The sequence below is a fragment of the Arabidopsis thaliana genome, chromosome 3 (assembly GCF_000001735.4).
Source record: "Arabidopsis thaliana chromosome 3, partial sequence".
Taxonomy (NCBI): domain Eukaryota; kingdom Viridiplantae; phylum Streptophyta; class Magnoliopsida; order Brassicales; family Brassicaceae; genus Arabidopsis; species Arabidopsis thaliana.
Window position 1 is genome coordinate 16,588,987 of NC_003074.8, and position 18,683 is coordinate 16,607,669.

Below are 18,683 nucleotides of genomic sequence, written 5' to 3' on the forward strand. Positions count from 1 at the left end.
AGTTTAGGTGGTAATCCGGTGAGTCATAGCCACGTTATTTTAAGTTATTGTGATATGTTATTCCATTATTCCGGTTTTTTCACATCTATTTTAAAATATTTCAAAATAATGATGTCTAATGTTTTATACTTTGTAATAATTATTAAGTTGTATGAAATAAAAAATTTTGTATTAATATTTAACTTTTGTAAAAGAGTCTATCACTGGAATATGAAAAACTGAAAAAAAAAAGAAGCTATCTTTTTTTTTTTGGTAGGAAACGGGAGGTAAGCCCTCCCGTGATTTATTACAGAAAAATTAAAGATTACAACCGAACTTGTCTTGGACACTCTGTTCCAGACTCATCCTCTCTAAACACCGAGACTAAAGAGCTCGGTAAAACATCAAAAACATGAAAACCTAACGGTAAAGAAAACGCATAGTTAGCCAACCCATCTACAAGACGATTAGCTTCCCTATACACATGAGAAATACGGACAATCCAGTCCCTTACGAGAAAGCCATGGCACATGCGTACCAGGAAAGACAACGGATGGGCCGCCCCAATCCCTGTCTTTAGAAACCCCACCACAACTTCTGAATCTACTTCAAGCTCTATACATGTAAGCTTCCGCTCCCATGCCATATACAGCCCGTAGTAACTCCCCACAACCCCGCTAACGGTGCTGAACAACGCCCTATGTTCAACGCAAAGCCACCACACCAAATACCATTCTCATCCCTCAAGACACCACCCGCTGTTGCCGGACCCGGGTTCCCCCTCGAAGCGCCATCAGTATTTAGTTTGAACCAACCCACACTTGGTTCTTTCCACCTTATCATTCTCTCCACTCTGGCCCCTGCGATAGCTCTCCCTCCAAAAGCCACATTCGCCTTAGTAACCTCTGCCGCAATGTCCTTAACAAATTTGACACGATCTCGGCAAACTCTGTTCTCCCCAAACACGTTACAACAACGCCATTTCCAACCCCACCATAAAGCCATAGCGAAGGTTGTGGCCCAAGAGATCCCATCAATGACGATCCCTTCCCGCAGATTAGCATAAATCCATTCCAGCAAAGTCTGAGTAAAGAACTTGTGACGTCTCTGCGGAGGGACAATCCGTTGCCAAATTCCCGACATCGCCGGACAATCCCGAAGCACATGAATGATGGTCTCTATCCCACCTTTGCAAACCGTACAAATATCTGAATCACAGATGTGTCTTCGTGCTCTCTCCGAATTAGTCATAATTATCTGCTTGCTCACCATCCACAAGAAAGTCCTAACCCGTTCCGGAGCGACCACTTTCCACACCCGGCGATAGAAACTCTCCATGTCCTGCCGCGGGCATAAGTCTTGCGTCACAAACGAATACGCAGAAGAGACTGTGAACTTGCCATCTGGACTCTCACCCCATGAAAGTCTATCACGTGCCCCTGTGAAGTTATCAACTACGATTGCTGCCAGTTCCATCCTTTTTTCCTCTGAAACCCACAGAGCTATTCTTGTCAGATCCCAGCCTGCCTCTTCCCGCCACAGATCCCGTACAAAGAGTTGCTCAAAACCCAACGGTAATGCACCCACAACGTCATCAATCAAAGATTTACTCGACAACCACTTATCTGTCCAGAATCTTATAGATCTCCCATCACCAACTTAATTGTACTCATAGAATGAACGGAAATTGAATTTAGCACCGCCTTAGTAAGAGTAAGTCTTCCTGCGAAGCTTAAACTCCCACCTTTCCAACCTGCCAACTTCGACGATACTCTCTCAAGCACCTCTTTGAACGTGTCTTTATTTATCCGTTTCTGAAGGACCGGCATCCCAAGATATTTACCTAGATCCCGTGTCGATTTTATCCCACTCTCTGTAGATATCAAACCTTCTAGATCCCGAGACACGTTCCTAGAAAAGAAGATTTTCGATTTCTCTAAGCTGACTTTTTGGCCTGACGCCAAACAGAATCTTTCCAACACCCCTCGGATAATCCTGATTTGAGCTACTGACGCCTCTGCTAGCAAAATAAGGTCATCAGCAAAGCAAATGTGAGAGAGCTTCGGTCCGCCTTGAGACAGGCTGATCGGCTTCCATTTTTTCTCCATCACCGCATTGTCAATCAAGTGACATAGTCTCTCCATGCACAAAACAAAGAGATACGGTGATAAAGGATCCCCTTGTCGAAGTCCTCTTAACGGCGTGAAAGATTCAGTCTTCTCACCATTCCATAGCAAACTCATAGAAGGACCAGACACACACTGCATAATCCAATTCACCCAATCTCCGGATAAACCAGCCGCCAATAACGTATCCTCTAAGAAATCCCAACGAATTCTGTCATAGGCTTTCTCTAGGTCAAGTTTAAGAAGCATCCATCCCTTCCTGCCCTTCTTTCGTTGCATTGAATGGACTGCCTCTTGAACAACCACAATGTTATCTGTGCTCAACCTTCCGGGAATAAAGCTTGATTGAGCTGGCCCTACTAGTTTTGAAATAACTCCTTTCAACCTCCCCACCATTGTCTTAGTAATGATTTTGAAAAGCACATTACACAAACTTATAGGCCGAAACTGAGTGATTTTTTCTGGTTTCAAGACCTTTGCTATGAGCACCACAATCACATCATTAGCCTTAGCAGGTAGCTGTCCTGTTTCAAAAAAATCCAGAGCAAACTTACTCACCAACTCTCCTACGACATCCCAGCAAGTTTGATAGAAAATTGGCTGATAACCATCAGGACCTGGGGCCTTGAATTTACCCATACTACGCAGCACCTGTTCTACCTCTCCCACAGAGAACTGCTTGTTCAGATTAACATGATCAGTAGTAGATAGCCTCGCAAACCCTTCTTTTGGCAATCTGTCAACAACCGGATCCACATCATCCAGCGAATAGAGTCGTCTATAGTATTCAAGAGCTAACTTCTCCAGTTCCGCCTTATCCACAACCCATCTATCCTCTTCGTCCTTTAACATATCAATTCGATTTCTCCTGCGTTGAATGATAGCAAAGGTATGAAAGAAGCTCGTGTTCTTGTCACCATGAACCACCCACTTCTCACGTGACTTTTGATACCACAACATCTCCTCTTGCTCAAGCACCATGTCTAGCTCCTTAATTAACTCAGCTTCTTGCTTCAACAGATCATCAGTTTGCGCTTGTTCCAGCAAATCCTGGATGATGGTTATATGCTTCAGTAGCTTCTCCTTCTTCAAATGGATATCCCCAAAAACCTCTTTATTCCATCTTTAAAGAGTAATTCTCAGTTTATTCAACGCTTCTTGAGTTCTCAGCTCTCTATCCCAAGATGTCAAAAGCAACTCTTTGAAACCCTCATGTTGTAACCAAGCCGCTTCGAAACGAAAAGGTCTTCTAGAAGGATCACATCCCGTCTTCGGCAGCAACTGAAGATACAGGGGAGCATGATAAGAAGCCAAACAAGGGAGATGTGTCACCGTAGCCTCCTGCCATTTCAGCCTAAAGTGAGCACAACATAGAATCCGATCCAATCTTTTAGCAATGTAAAACTGTTGGGATTTCCCTCTCTTCCATGTGAATCGATTTCCTTTAAATCCCATATCTATCAGGGACAACTCGTTTATCCAATCTCCAAATGCTACAGAATCCGGGGACAAACAACCATTACCGCCCGTTCTTTCATCAAGTCGGACTATTGTGTTGAAATCTCCACCTATCACCACTGGTCCATCTATTCCCCTGATTACTTCACGAAGCTTCTCCCACAAACCACTCCTTCGGCTAACCGTAGGAGCAGCGTACACAACTATCAAATTAAGTATCTCGAACTCATTCTCTATACGCGCATAGACGAACTGCTCTGAAGACTCCTTAATCTCAACTTTCCCAATTTCCGACCTCCATAGTACCCAAATGCCACCCCTCTGGCCAACTGCGTCGATTCTGAAACTATTTTCAAACCCCAAACCATGACAAATCCGATCTGCTCTCGCCCCTCCTGCGTGCGTCTCAAACACCGCCAACAAATCTGTCTTGTATTTCTTCAAAAGATAACAAACTGATCTTCGAAAGTTAGGTTTATTCGCCCCCCGGCAATTCCACATAATGCAATTCATCATTAATAATCGATAAAGAAAAAGAATAACCGGGGCAACCCGTCACAGAAGAGTGAGCTCCGTCGATAACGCTGGCGCGGCCCCCTGAGTCCCTCCCGCCACAACCACTACATTATCCTCCAAACTCGGCCTAATCTCCTCCGCCACTTCCATGCCGACCAAATCGGGTTTCTCATGTCCAGGTTCTCCGTCAACTCCATTGAAGAATGACCCTCCTGGTCGACCCAGACTTATCTCTTCTATCCTCACACGTTTACCGTTGGCCGAAAGCTCATTACTCTCATGGGCTTTATGACTCCAGGCCCGCCTATCCCGTAGCCCTTCTCTAATTACTCCTTTCCCTTTTCCCTCCGTTGTAGCGACAAATTTGGTAACCTTAACTTGCTCCCCACTCCTATCTTGGACCACTGAATTCATGGGATATTCATTCTCCTTATTATCCGTAACACCAATAATTTCTTTCCTTCTCCCCTCTGTTTCCACATCCTCTCCCAACTTACCAAATGAGTTCGACGTCACAACCAACTCATTTCCTTTTTTCCTCACATGATCCCTTGATTTGCGATTCACATTAACTCTAGCCCCACCTTGTGCATTCACATTCCGGTTAACCTGAGCCACCGTCTTCCTTTGTCTTACCGGGGTGAATCCATCCCCATCATGTGTAGGAACAACCGGATTCTGAACATTTTTGGTCACTTCCACACTCATGCTCTCCTCCCCTATTCCATGCGAGACCCCCCTAGGACACTTATGAACAAGGTGCCCATACATACCACACTGTGAGCAGATGTTCGCTAACCCCTCGTATGAGACATAGAATCTCTCCCCGTTAACCACCACTGTTCCTTTAAGAGGTTTCTGCAGATTTACTTCTACACAAATCCTGGCAAAACGTCCCCTTTCAAAACTGAGTGTGTTTAAGTCCACCTTAATAGGTTTCCCCAAGCTATTAGCAATCCCTAGTAGGATGTACTTATGATACAGATTCCATGGAAAGTTTGAAATCCGCACCCACACCGGCGTCGTAACAATCTCATCCCGCAAGGGATCAAAATCAGGCGACCAAGCTTGTGCGATGAGATAGTTCCCAAACGCCTTCCACGGGCCCCCAGTAAGCGCTGCCAGATACTCCTCTTCCATCTCAAAACGAATCATGAAAAATTGTCGTGGAAGATCCATGACGTACATTGCACCGCAAGGCTTCCACAATTCTCTTAACTTTCGATTCAACACCGGCAACGAAATATGACGACCCAACACTTTCACTACCATACACCTTTTCCACAGACCATTCATCGCATCCACCACTTCTTGACCAATCGTAATGACCGGCTCACCATCCTCACCATTAGGAAACTCCACCCGTAGTCTCTCTGCAACAAACTCCTCTGAGATGACTTCTTCTGGGATCGGGACTCCTCCCACACTAGTCCCCTTAACTTTCTGCACCCATACTCCCGGATCATCTGGTGGTGCTCCCGGTGGACGAGACTTCACACCAATATCCACCATGGTAGCATCCCGCTCCCCTGCGCTCGAAACCCTAGACTCGCCCATTCTCAATCCAGTACCCGTAAAAAAAAAAAAAAAAAAAAAAAAAAAAAAAAAAAGAAGCTATCTTACAACTATTTTTTTGAATTTTAATCATAAAAAAATATATTAAGAGCCCATAGAAAAACTGTCTCCAGTGGAATACTTTTGTTAAGCTCTTAAGCAGGTTTGGCCCTTACGGAGTTTCCAATATACTAAAAGCTCGTAAGCAGGTTTGACCCTTATATAAAATTCAGCAAACTGGTGCTCTATGCATCAATTATGATAAGTCTTATGGTGCAGTGGTTTATGTCACAAATGTTGGGTCTATCCTTGAGCACTCTTTTTTTTTGAATAAAAAATATTTTAATTATATAAGTAGGACATATATACATAAGAGACTTTGGGCTGGACATACTCATAAAAAGCCATGCGAATTGGCCTGGCACAACTCGTAATTTTATCTGCACAAAACAGATAGACCAACTCTGCTCTGCTTTCTTATGGTCGGGACCCGCTCTCAGCCAAAAAAAAGCAAAAGTAGCCTGGCAAGATGTTTGCACACCTAAAGAGCAGGGAGGTTTAGGCCTACGATCGATCAATGAGGCAAATAAGGTCAGCTGCTATAAACTAATCTGGAGGTTACTATCATCAAACTCTCTTTGGGCGAGATGGATACACATTTATCTTATCAAGAGGGCTTCTTTCTGGTCAATAAGCGAAACTACTACACTGGGATCTTGGATGTGGAAAAAGTTGCTTAAGTATCGTGATTCAGCGGCTGGTTTTGTTAGAGTAACAGTGAAGAATGGACTTGGCACCTCTTTCTGGTTTGACAATTGGTCCCTACTTGGGAAACTAATTGACATTGCGGGACATAGAGGATGCATAGATATGGGGATAAGCCTTCACTCCTCGGTGGCAGATGCATTTGAATGTCATCGAAGAAGGCGACACAGACTTGGTTATTTGAATGATATTGAGACTGCGTTGCAGGAAACACGACAAAAAAGAGTCGCTGGAGAAAATGATGTAGTACTCTGGAAAGGGAGAGACGACCGGTTTAAACCGGTTTTTAGTACGAGAGAAACTTGGGACGCAATCCGAGAAGCCAAGCCACGAACAGAATGGTATAAGGGTATATGGTTCGCCCATTCAACCCCAAAATACTCTTTTATCTCATGGCTTGCAACAAGGAACAGATTGGCCACAGGTGACAGAATGCTACGTTGGCGGACTGGAGTGCCCATTATGCGTTCTCTGTCAAGCACCATTAGAAGACCGAGATCATCTTTTCTTTAGATGCAAGAACTCTGAGGAGGTGTGGTCCGGGCTAAGTCGTACTCTTCTTGGCACAAAATTCACAACAAGATGGAGTGAAGTCCACAAGACACTCATAGACAAAACCATTGGAAAAATCAACCTCTTCTTAATAAGGTATGTCTTTCAGTTGGCGATTTACTCAATTTGGAAAGAAAGAAATTGTCGAAAACATGGTGAAGCTGAAACACCATCAGTCCATCTAGTCCGAAATCTTGGCAAGCAAGTTCAAAACCGCATCTCATCAATAAGAGAGCAAGGGAATCGCACCTACGATGCATGCATGAGCGTATGGTTCTCCTCAAGATAAATCATAATAGAGTCGTAGCTCATTAGTCTCTATTCTTTTGATTTCTATGTTTTAAATACAAACTTTCTACTCAAACGATGCACTTGTTGTACAAAAGTTTTTCGAATAAATTTTAAATTTTATTAAAAAAAAAAAAAAAAAAATTTTAGATATCAAAGTTTCAAAAAAAAGTTTAACCTTTCTACGATGAAAAAATAAAAAGTAACAAACTACGAACTTTTCATAGTTTCTTTTAGGGTCTTTCAAAATTAAAACATGAAATAATTACAAGAAAAAGAAAAAGAAGAATAAGAAGAATAAGAAAAGACATAGCGTATGTTTTGCTGTGCATGCATGGTCAGAGGTTTCGTCATGCATGCAGAAGTGGACCCGAATAGCTTCCCATCTTCATCAACCGAGTGGACCCATCTGCAACACCGAGTTGACTCAGAGATTCTCTCCTGAGTCAAAAGTCTCATATTTCACCGTTTTCTTCGCCGTGCTTAAACCATCCTCTCGTCACTTGAATCTCATACTTCACGTCTCTGCACTTAGAGAATATCATAAACAGAGGAATCTCGATATTTCTCAAAACTCATATAACATAATGTAATTTACCTTATAGTATACATGAACAATACAAGATTACTGGTTCATGTCGGCGGTTGGTGTGCCGTCCGTGGAGGCCGGAGGAGACGAGTCTGGAAGATTATGGTTGACCATCAATAACGGCCAAGAACGGTGTTGACTTCCCACACCAAGAAAGTCTCTCGTGAAACCTCTTTCATCAACTTCCTTAGTTTTGATATTCTCTGCTTGTTTGTTGTTGAAGATAGAGGTCATTAGACCAAAAGTCTTGCTATTGCTTGAGCTTGATGATGATCTCTTTGATCCCATTTGAGCTGCCTTTTGTAGCAATGCCGTGGCTGACATTGATGCTATTTGTCCACCGTTTTGGTTATAATTATTAGTGTTGTTTCGTGCTTCCGAAGAGAACAAAGAACCATTACTAATCACATTCTTCATCTCATGTTCTTCTTGATTTTTGGAGATTCCCCTTTGGAGAATGTTGTTGTTGTTGTTGTTGTTTTCGTTGAGAAGCCATTGGTGAGATGATTGTCCTTGTAAATGCCATAGATTTTGAAGGGAGTCGGATGCACTACGAGGTGATGGAGATGATGAGGACGCAAAAACGTTGGTTGGTAAGGTTTGTCCCAAAAAGGCAATGTTATTGCGATTGGTATTAAAACCAGGTTGGTCCAATTGTGACGAAGTAGTATTAAGCTGTCGTTGTTGATGATTTTGGTTGATATTTCCATGGTTGACTTCCACATCCAGGGCATTGTTCAAATATGCGGGTGCTGGTGGAACTGAGACAAATCTAGCACTCTCTTCAGCTAAAGCGTCACAGAATGCTCTATGTGTGATGAAACTATCTTTCCTGTTCCAATCCAATCATCCAATATATACTAATTCAATAAAGAGATCTTAGCTGATTTTAGTTAAAGCCAATTGAATTTAAATTAAACTAAATGTTGTATGACATTGTTTTTCATGAAATTTAAATTTCGCTCTTTAACAAAAAAATTTGACTTAAAAAAGGGTGTTGTAATACATACCTGGAAAAGAGGGTACCACAGTCACATCTGTATTCTTTAGTACCACAAATCTTGCTATGAGCTTTCCAATCGGACATGACAGCATATTTCTTGGAACACTTGTCACATTTCCACTTCTTTTCACCATGTTTCCTGCTGAAATGCTTCTTAATTCCAGTTAAGTCACCAAGGGCTCGGGCCGGGTCATGGTGTACGCAAGTCTTCTCTGGACAGATGTACACTTTTTTCTTCACTTGCTCCTTGTTTGTCCTTTGCTTTAGCTTCCATGGAAGGTTATGGCCTCTCCGGTGAAGCTGAAGGTTCTGGTCTCTCTTAAATCCTTTGTTGCAAACCTCGCAGATGAATCGATTAGTTGTCATGAGGGAGTTTGGTGATAGAGCGATGACTTCTGCATCTGGATCTGGTGTTTAAATTTCATTTACCAAATAAGAACCAATGAATTAATTTATGATAAATAAAAAAGAGATCCAAAGCTGGAACAAGAATATTGTTCTTGATCGAAAAAAAAAAAACAAATTAGCAAGAAATTCATCTATTTTATATGACAAGTCCTAGATTTAGATTAAGTATTTATATACATGCCTGGATTTCCCGGGAGATTTCTCTTCCTCTTGGCTGAGTTAGAGGAGGTAGGATTAGGGTTAGGGTTAGGATTTGGAGCGATGTGTTCTTGGTGAAGGACATAGCTGGGAAATGAGAGGGGATGATGATCATCTGGCATCATCATGCTGATATTGGTTTAGTTGAAAGACAGAGAAAGAGAGAGTTTCTAAGTAAGAAGACAAAACAGGTGGACAGAGAGATATACAGAAAAACTCTTTAATTCGTCAATACAGTTCTCTACTAAATCAAGTAAAATTCTGAGAGCTAGCAAGAAGACAGAGAGAGTTATGAAGAAGAAAACAAGTAAGAATGTAACTAATTATATATTTCCATTATACTATATAGAGAGAGTTATTTTTATATACACCTAATTTTTTAAAAAATATATAAAATTTATGATTTTATTTGATTTCCCATTATAATATAGGTTTTGTAAGCTGACTATTATATTTTCTTATGGCTGTTAGCGTACAAGAAGTTCAACTATTGCTAATAGTCCTTGTTTTTTTATATATCAGAAATTCTTATTTCAATTAATTGATGAATGTTTTACACTAGTTTCTTAATAAAAACAATCCCACAAGACTTATAGAGAAGTAAGCACTAGATATTTCTAAAAGTTTGATGACTTGAAAAATAGGGATGCCCATTTTTTCCAAGAAAATTTCAAAAAGAATTTTGTTTTTGATTGTTTTTGGGGTCGTCGGTACAAATTTTTATTATAATAGAATTTTGTTTTATTATTTGTGATAGTAAGCTTTTGGACACTTGCAAAGAGTCCTGTAGCATAAAACCAAAAAGAAAGCTGGCGAAGAGGGAATCTCTCTCTCTTCACACACGACTGTTCTTCTTACAAGTCGGTCAGCGATAGACTCAAACTGGACCACTTTCTATCTCTCTAATTCTCTATATACTCTCCCATCTACGTAACGCAAAGTATACATACGTACTCAAGTCAAGTGTATACGTACAATACAATCTACAAATACATAAATACATATAGGGTGCATAATTTATCTATGAGGTGTGTAAACTTTATGACATTTCTAACTGTAGGCTCTTTGGATTTTTCGGAGTCTCTTTTCATCCCATATATATATACAATGAATTCATTTATATATATAACAAATCAGTTCGATAAGTATATATGTAAAGCCGAGGAGAAAAGTATAAATAAAAAACATATAGCTAGGTTAAACCAAGGCCATGTACGACGACTACAAACAACATAAGTGGTTTTATTCAGACTTGAAAACAAATCTTTTTGGTAATTAACCAAAATAAAAATAAAAAATTGAGTTGGAAGGTTTTGTTATCCTCTTTGTTATTTTAAAGCTAACAATTTTAAGATACTAACTAATAACTCAGAATTCCTTAACTAATTCTGTACAGTGTGTGTTTTAGCTTAGATAAATTTCTTTTACATCAATTAACCTGCTCTAGTCTCCCACACGAGGATATTATGAGATTTAGATCCATTAATCAAAAAAAAAATTAATTTACATTTTGAATTTTTAGGTAATTATATCTTGAGATCAATCTCAATATCTCATGATTCTTTCTTATAATATCTAGAGTCTCTAAGAACCTAAGTTCCTAATCATAAATCCTAACTACTTCTTGGGTAAGAAAGAATAAAATCCAAAAGAAGTGATGTAGAGTTCTAAAATAGACACAAGGGTCGACAAGGTTTGGATGGGTCCCATGGAAAAGGAAGATAGATCTCATCTGCTTGTTCAGCCAAAGAGATACTGTTCCTTCTCCCTATCCAAAATCTGCTCTGAATTTTCTTATTCACTTTAGTTTTCCTTTAGAAAACCAGAAATGATTTTGATCATTTTGAATAGATCATAAATAAGGTAATCTTGTGCTAGAAAAAAGGAGGAATTCTTAAACATAGTTAATGATCATGCAGGTTGATGATCTCCCTAGTCTAGAATTTGAAGGGCATCATTAATAGATTAGGATAAATGGTGATATATTATATATCCAAGACAAGTCCATTGATTCTGCCAACCAAAATAATTTTTGGATTTTGTTTGTCTTATTGGAAAATACAAACCATAATATAATGACAAACAAATCTTTAAACTTATATGTCTACTTTGTTTATGTACTCTCTCAAAGCAATAGGAAGTTCAAAGTGTCTGACCAAAATAATATCAGCTAGGACTAAACTAGTTCGTCTTGGGCTTTTCAAATTTTTGTAGAATAAATCATTTTAATCAAAAACATAAAAGTGGCTAAAACATAATTGATTTGGGAAAACAAATTCCTACTTCACTAATACAATGGTGGTTTTTTCTAGGTCTGGGCGTTCGGTTATCGAATCGGATTTGGTTTGGTTGTTTCGGATTTCGGTTATTTTGGATTTAGATTCTAATATCCATATGGATAATTATAAAATTCGGATCGGTTTCGGTTTAGATATTTTGGATTTTGGATCGGTATGAATATGATATTTAACATCCGATTGAACCCGAATAACCGATATTAATCCGAACTTAAACCGAAAAAACGAGCTATGCAAAAAATGAGTAGATGAAATGAAACCATAGCAAAGCAAACCATAAAGTTTTTGAAACCAAAGTGAGGCATAAACTATGCCAATACATCAAAGTTTTGAAAGAAAAGTAAACCATAACATCTTAAAGAGTGAAGAAGTAGCAGAATTCAATTGGAAAGTAGTAAAAAAAAAAGTGAAAGAGAGTGAAAACAAGCCAACAACAGCAACCTCAAGCTTCTTCTTTGCCGCATTCTCAAACTTCACCATGTTCTTGAACCTTGATACAACAAAATACTTAACTTCTTAATCTATGAAATACATGAATCAAAAACATCAAGTTTAAAACAATTTACCTTATAGCCGATTAAAAAGTTTGAGGATAAGAGTCTTCTAAGCAGAGTTGCCATCAAACTCTGTAATCAAGAAAAACAAGAAATTAAAACTGTGAACAATTAAAACTATTAAGAGAGAATTGAAATAGAGCATAAGGGATGAATTTACCTTTTTCAATGTTATCTAGCTCAACAATGTCGGCAAGCAACTCTTTAATGGTAACAACAGATTTATTACCTAAGTGATTCACATTCTTCATCCACTGCTCTGTGCACAACAACACTTTAACCATATAATGAGTTAAACAACTCCTATGTGGCTCTATGACTCGACCACTGTTACTAAAAGCACTTTCAGATGCAACCGATGACACTTGCATTGCAAGGACATCCTTAGTTATTGCAGACAAAACAGGAAACCTACCACAATTGAGCTTCCACCAAGAAAGTACTTCCCACTCTAATCCAATGATAGTTTTAGGATTCTCCACTTTCTCCTTCAAATACACATCTAACTCGTCCCTACCATCATCAACCCCAATCTCATCAACCAACTCCTTATAAGCAAAGTCCATCCTCTCATACCCCATACTATCAGACATCAAATCAGAGGGCTCACCTTGGCTAGCAGTAATCGAAGTCTGAGTGGACTGTGATGATGGACCACTACCACTTGATGTTTTCTGAAAACGACTACTATACTCCTTAAACAAGGAAGTCAAAACATTGTTGACCTTTTCAGCCATCTCTTTAGCATCAGTAGTATCTTTCCCATAAAGCTTTGCAAAACACATATTAGCAAACTGCATTTTCTTCCTTGGATCAAAGACACTTGCAACTATCAGATAAACATTAATGTTTCTTGTTCCATCCCAATACTTAACAAATTTTCCTAACATAGCTTTAGCCTTAATTTTCAGATCCCTGTCAAAATTATTGCCTAGTGACACCAAATTCGTCTCTATAGTCACTATCTCACCATAGCACTTATAAGAAGCTACTGAATTAGAAGCAGACACGACCAAAGTGGAGTTGTAGAATATGATCAGAAATCTCACTAACCTCTCGACTGCATTCCAATCAGCTCTTGTAGGTGGCCCGATCTTGCTTTTCCATCGTCTACTTCATTGAAGTAGTCATTATACAACTTATCTTCAGCTTCCATTTTATCAAATGCCAACCTGAACTCCATAGCCCTTTTCAGCATCAAGTAAGTAGAGTTCCACCTTGTTTTGATGTCCAACGGTAAACTCCCTCTAGTCATCTTGCCTGAGACAACTTTCTGGTCAAATGAATCACACCTTGAAGTAGAAGACCTCACATACTGCACTGAATTGCGTATGGCTGCCACATGATCACCCAATTCAACCAAACCCTCCTTGACAATTAAATTGATTATGTGAGCAGCACACCTCACATGCATACCTTCGCCTTCTAAAACAAATGCTTCATTACTCCTTAAGCTGAATGTTTCTTGAAATTTCTTCAAAGCAGAAGTGTTTGTTGTTTCATTGTCCACTGTGATAGTGAAAATCTTCTCTATTCCACACTCAGCCAAACACTCAAGAAGAATCCTTGCTATTGTTGCACCTTTGTGATCCGTAATGTACTTAAACCCAATGATTAGCTTCCTTAATTTCCAAGCAGAATCAACAAAGTGAGCAGTAATCACCATGTAACTAGCAACTGTAGCTTTAGCTGTCCAGATGTCTGTTGTCAAAGAGACTCTTGGATTAGTAGTCGCAATCCAAGTCTTCAGAGATGCTTTCATTCCCACATACATTTTAACAATGTCTTTCATACAAGTTCTCCTAGAATGTGGCGCATAGAGGTTTACCTTTTCACATAAATGTTTCCAAGCCGCGCTTTCAATGAAAGAAAGTGGTAATTCTCCCAGCACAAGCATCTCATTTGAAGCTTCTCTTAAAATCTCCTATGTAACTTTCCCACTCTGAAGATGTCCCTGATTGTTGAAAACAGTTTGTTTTGCTTTCTGACTCCATGCTTGATAATGCTTGCAGATTCGAAGATGATTCTTCAAGTTTGAAGTCCCATCTTTAGAATCACATCCGTAGGTTCTGTGACAATAGTTGCACTTGCATCTCTTAGGATTATCTTCAAATCTCGTGTAATGGTCCCAGACAAACGACCTTTGACTTGGTTTCTTTGTCTTAGGTGGTTTTGAAGTAGCTCCACTATCTTCCTGAACATCCTTCCTTTTGTTAGCAGCATCACTTTCAGGTTCAGTCACTTTCTCATTCCCCACATCACTGTTGCTTGGAAATGGTGATGAATCCATCTAAACATAAGAATAATGAGAAGTTTTAACATAAGAATAATGAGAATCCATCTAAATATACGTTCACTACTCAAAACTATACTCTCACAATCAAAAATATACTCTTGCTACTCAACAAACATCCATTGACACAACAAGAGGATTAGAATCGACTAAGAATTTAACTCCAACATACACAAATTTTTAAAATCCAAACAAAGAATTTATCATTAGCTATATGACTAAATCAATTTAAATGAGTTTCAATTTTTTTTCTAATGAAGAAGAAGAATCAAAGAACAAAGACGATAGCTAATGAAGAAGAAGAATTGAAGTTCAAACACATACCCGAGATCGATTGCTTGATGCTTCTGATGGAGGCGATTGTGACGAAAGAGAGCTTAAGAATTCCATATTGAAAGAGCTTAGGGTTTTATGGTTATAATCTAGAGGAAGTGGATCCCGTATTGCTAGGAAAATCAAGAAGATTAGGGAAGTGGATCGAATCATATTGTTTGATAATCATCATAAGGGAAGTGGATCCAGACTTCGAAGGCTAAAGAGTAGTGTATAGAAGAAGTTCTTCGGTTGGTTTCGGATAGCCATATTATTTCGGTTCGGATCGGATAAAATCCGATAACCGTGGATATAGAAATCAATAACCGAACGGTTAATTGAGCGGATTCGGTTCGGTTTTTAATCCGATTTTCCCAGTTCGGATGCGGTTCGGTTTATCGGATTCGGATTAAACGCCCAGGCTTAGTTTTTTCAGTATTGGGATTTTGAAGGTATTATAGAATGAATGAATATTTTTTGTTTATGAACTAACTTGACATATTATTTTATTAATAACTTAGTTGAGGGGTATTTTCATGAGAAGAAATTATCTGAGGGATTTTTCTGTTGAGGTTTAAAATAGACCAGCCAATACTTGAGAGAGTTTTTACCAATATCCTTATTTAAAATTTATTTGAAGATTTTATATCTTTTGCTATTTTAATAGACTTACTGATAATGGTAAATTTATGAAAGACAAAAAAGATTTTTTTTCAAAGTTTTTGTTAATATTTTTCTTAAAAAGAGGTCTCACACAAGCTGACACCATCCGACGCCATAATAGCAACCATTGTACATGTCTTCCTTCTTTATTGGCTGAGGACTGGAAACCAGCAAAATAGGCAGCTTATTGTACAAGTCAATCTAAACATTGACCACTAAATATTTTTGATTTTTATTTGTAGTTTTTTGGATCGACAAAACTCAACGAATATACCGATAAATTCTACAACGCATGGTAATGAGACTGAACCGCTGTAAAAATAACATTTAACCATTAGATTAAAATAAATTTCTCATGAAAGTTGTTCTGGGTTCTTATTATGTTTTGTGTATCCTTGTAATATTTTTATAAGTAATTTGCATGGATTTCTTTGTTTGAAATATTATTTACACAAGATTTCTTTTAGTGGACTTAAACTTTTATTGGTATGTGACAAGTTATGGTCCAATGTGAGCAAACAGATAGGCTTCTTCAGTGTCCGATCCGTAGAGCATCTTTTCTCAGTTCGATTAAAAGACGCAAGAGAGAAAGCAAAAAAATAATTCTGGTTATAGATTCCACAAAAATCATTAAGAACTAATTCATAAGTTTACTGTTCTAAAATACTATTATTATCTCTAATTTAATGAACAAAAAGATATTGTTTCTCTCCACACTCTAGCACTTTCTTTTTCGTAATCTCTTTACTTGTATCAAAACACTTTTTTCTTTTTTTTTTAATCATTTTCAGTATCATAAGATATATTGTTTTCTTCCATGTTTTCTTCATGATAATGTCAAATATGAGGTTTGTAATTTGAGCGACAATGCTTACAAAGAAAATAAGCCACCACTAATTATGAAAGTTTCTTGTAAGGAAATCTTTTTTGTAAAATTTTATATAGATATGTGACTATATATATTTGTTCTTAGCATATAATTTCACATTATTTTACTCTAAAACGGTATCTATTTTTAAAACAAAGATAAATTTTTTACTAGTTGAGAAAATGAATAACTTTATTTTCAGGAAAAAAAAAACAAAGATAATAATACAATGTGAAAAAATCTAATCGATTAGTTTCTTTTATATAATGAAACATATCACAAATGGTTAATAAAATACAATGTATTCGTTTTCTCCCAAAGGTAAGATGTCCTAGTAAAATTAACACATGTATGCACAAAATCCAAGAAAAAAACAATATAGATCGTCTACTAAAAGGGTCATAATTATACACTATTATAAATACTATGAAAGATGTTACGATTACCATCACAAGACAGACTAGAAATTCTATAAACACTTGAAATGAGTGGGAACAAGCGAGTGTCTGTGTCCATCTTAGTAGTGATGATAATGATGCTATCCATTTCCCAAATTACGAAAGGTAATAATGATTTTGCCTTTGCTCCAATGTCAAAAAAAGGATTGTTGCCAAAACCATTGTCTTGTGCGACAGACGCAGGAAAAATTCCGGATTGTGTAGAAGCAGTGAAGCATTTCAAATTTAAAAATGTCAAAAAAGAATGTTGCTTTATACTACTCGGTCTTACCGAAGACTGTTTTGGAATTTTGTTTCCTATGCGTTTTGCGTATCGTGAAATGCTTAAGATTACATGTAAATTGATAGGCTTTAAGCCACCTTCTTATTAATTTGTTGTTCTCTTTTTTTTTTCAATGTAACACAAGTTTAATTTATGATATTAATATTTATAATAATAATCATGGGCATATTTATTTATAATGATGGACTGATACTTGCTCTTGGGTGTGTCAAAATGGATAATCCAACTGAATCTAACCAATGATCAATTGGAATGAGACACAAATAGTTTATGAGTTTACTAATGAGGTTGAATTAACCTGTGAGCCCATTTAATTTTATGGGCAAATACTAAGAATCTATATCAATGTACCCAATAAAATAATAATAACTAACTAAACAATTTTCATAAACATAAAAAAATTAATTAAGAGTTATGAATATAATATATTATTATTTTACCATTTTTATTATCATCATCATACCATCATCATATTATCATCATCACATCTTTATCTATCTATCATAACGCGATATGATTGATTATATAACTTAATTACGTTTTTGTTTAAATGTTTGGTGAAAAATCTCCAAATTCCCGTGTTTAGAGATTTTAAAGAATCATAGTGTACAAATTTTGGAGTCTCACTATTCTACTCGGTCTTTCCGAAGATTGTTTTGGGATTTTATTTCATTTGTGTTTCTATTATCATATCGTACTTAAGGTGACATGAAAATTAATAGACATCTTTTAATCATTTTTTTTAATCTTTAAATATTTTTTCATGTAACAGTAATTCATATTATTAATATTTATAATAAAATTATCGTTCTTTTAGTGATTTGTTAATAAATATCTAAAAGATATTAATGATTTGTTAGATGATCATGTTGTAACTTGTAAGCACACAATAAGATATATTAAATATTGTTTTGCTCCTTTATCGAATTACTAGATTCTGACCCGCACGTTCGTGCGGGGTAAACGTTTTAACAAATGTCTTTATATAAAACTCGTGTTAATATATTTTGTTTGTTGGGTTAGTGAATCTATATATACCATCAACTTAGCATAATAATTATAAAATATTGTTCTGTGTGTTTAAAAATAGTGTGGTGCATCAGTTTGTATTTTCTATTTAATAAGTCTTAACTCTTTAAGTTTAGAATTGAAAGTTGAGAGTTTTAAAAATAAATTAGTAATACAAGTGTTATTTTTGTCTCTGTTTATATTATTGCAAAATTGTGAATTCTTTAAAGAAGTAAGGTTATTATTGAATGAGATTTATAGTTTTACTGATTCTTTATATGTCAGTTCAATTCCCAAGCTGTGAATTTGATGTTTGAATAGAGATCTTTGTCCAAGTATTGTCAAGACTCAAGAAGCCAGATCGTCTATATGTAATTATTGTCAATTGGATATCCAAATTTTTGTTTTCACTGAATTTTATCAACCGAATTTGATTTTTTTAAGTTTTTCTCATTAGCTACAGAAGCAAGATGAACATTAAAATTATAGTTTAGCTAGCTATATTTTTTAA

At 37.2% G+C, this 18,683-nt stretch overlaps 2 protein-coding genes, 1 non-coding gene and 3 pseudogenes across 7 annotated transcripts; 2 read left to right on the forward strand and 4 right to left on the reverse strand.

Annotated features, from left to right (window-relative positions):
• Positions 1-304: 304 nt before the first annotated feature.
• Positions 305-5,636, reverse strand: AT3G45253 (annotated as a pseudogene; the record flags this gene model as incomplete). Its single annotated transcript has 1 exon — positions 305-5,636.
• MIR8174 lies at positions 428-540 on the reverse strand. The gene has a single exon (NR_141299.1). It is a non-coding gene; the product is annotated as a microRNA ath-MIR8174 precursor (primary transcript).
• A 476-nt stretch (positions 5,637-6,112) lies between the features above and the next one.
• On the forward strand, positions 6,113-7,246 carry AT3G45256 (annotated as a pseudogene; the record flags this gene model as incomplete). The annotated part of the gene is made up of 1 exon: positions 6,113-7,246.
• Positions 7,247-7,371: 125 nt separating this feature from the next.
• Positions 7,372-9,825, reverse strand: AT3G45260 (C2H2-like zinc finger protein). Of its 2 annotated transcripts, NM_114395.4 has the most exons (4): positions 9,420-9,825; positions 8,838-9,237; positions 7,837-8,659; positions 7,372-7,763 (listed from the first exon to the last, which is right to left on the reverse strand). In NM_114395.4, exons 1-3 carry the CDS (start codon positions 9,562-9,564, stop codon positions 7,864-7,866), a joined length of 1,341 nt encoding a protein of 446 aa, NP_566877.1. In that variant the 5' UTR covers positions 9,565-9,825; the 3' UTR covers positions 7,372-7,763; positions 7,837-7,863. The 2 variants fall into 2 exon arrangements, with proteins under 2 accessions (NP_566877.1, NP_001327332.1); NM_001339201.1 differs by having other exon boundaries at positions 7,395-8,659; positions 9,420-9,741.
• A 2,511-nt stretch (positions 9,826-12,336) lies between these two features.
• On the reverse strand, positions 12,337-14,577 carry AT3G45270 (annotated as a pseudogene; the record flags this gene model as incomplete). Its single annotated transcript has 1 exon — positions 12,337-14,577.
• Positions 14,578-16,794: 2,217 nt separating this feature from the next.
• Positions 16,795-17,252, forward strand: AT3G45275 (ECA1 gametogenesis related family protein; the record flags this gene model as incomplete). Its single annotated transcript, NM_001084774.2, has 1 exon — positions 16,795-17,252. Exon 1 carries the CDS (start codon positions 16,908-16,910, stop codon positions 17,250-17,252), a length of 345 nt encoding a protein of 114 aa, NP_001078243.1. The 5' UTR covers positions 16,795-16,907.
• Positions 17,253-18,683: the final 1,431 nt, after the last annotated feature.

Excerpts from the sequence above, each read along its gene's own strand:
- AT3G45260 (NM_114395.4), bottom strand. The coding sequence starts at position 9,564 with ATGATGATGCCAGATGATCATCATCCCCTCTCATTTCCCAGCTATGTC. Across the intron at positions 9,238-9,419 it reads AAATCTCCCGGGAAATCCAG|ATCCAGATGCAGAAGTCATC; the intron begins GCATGTATATAA and ends TTTAAACACCAG. Across the intron at positions 8,660-8,837 it reads TGTGGTACCCTCTTTTCCAG|GAAAGATAGTTTCATCACAC; the intron begins GTATGTATTACA and ends GGATTGGAACAG.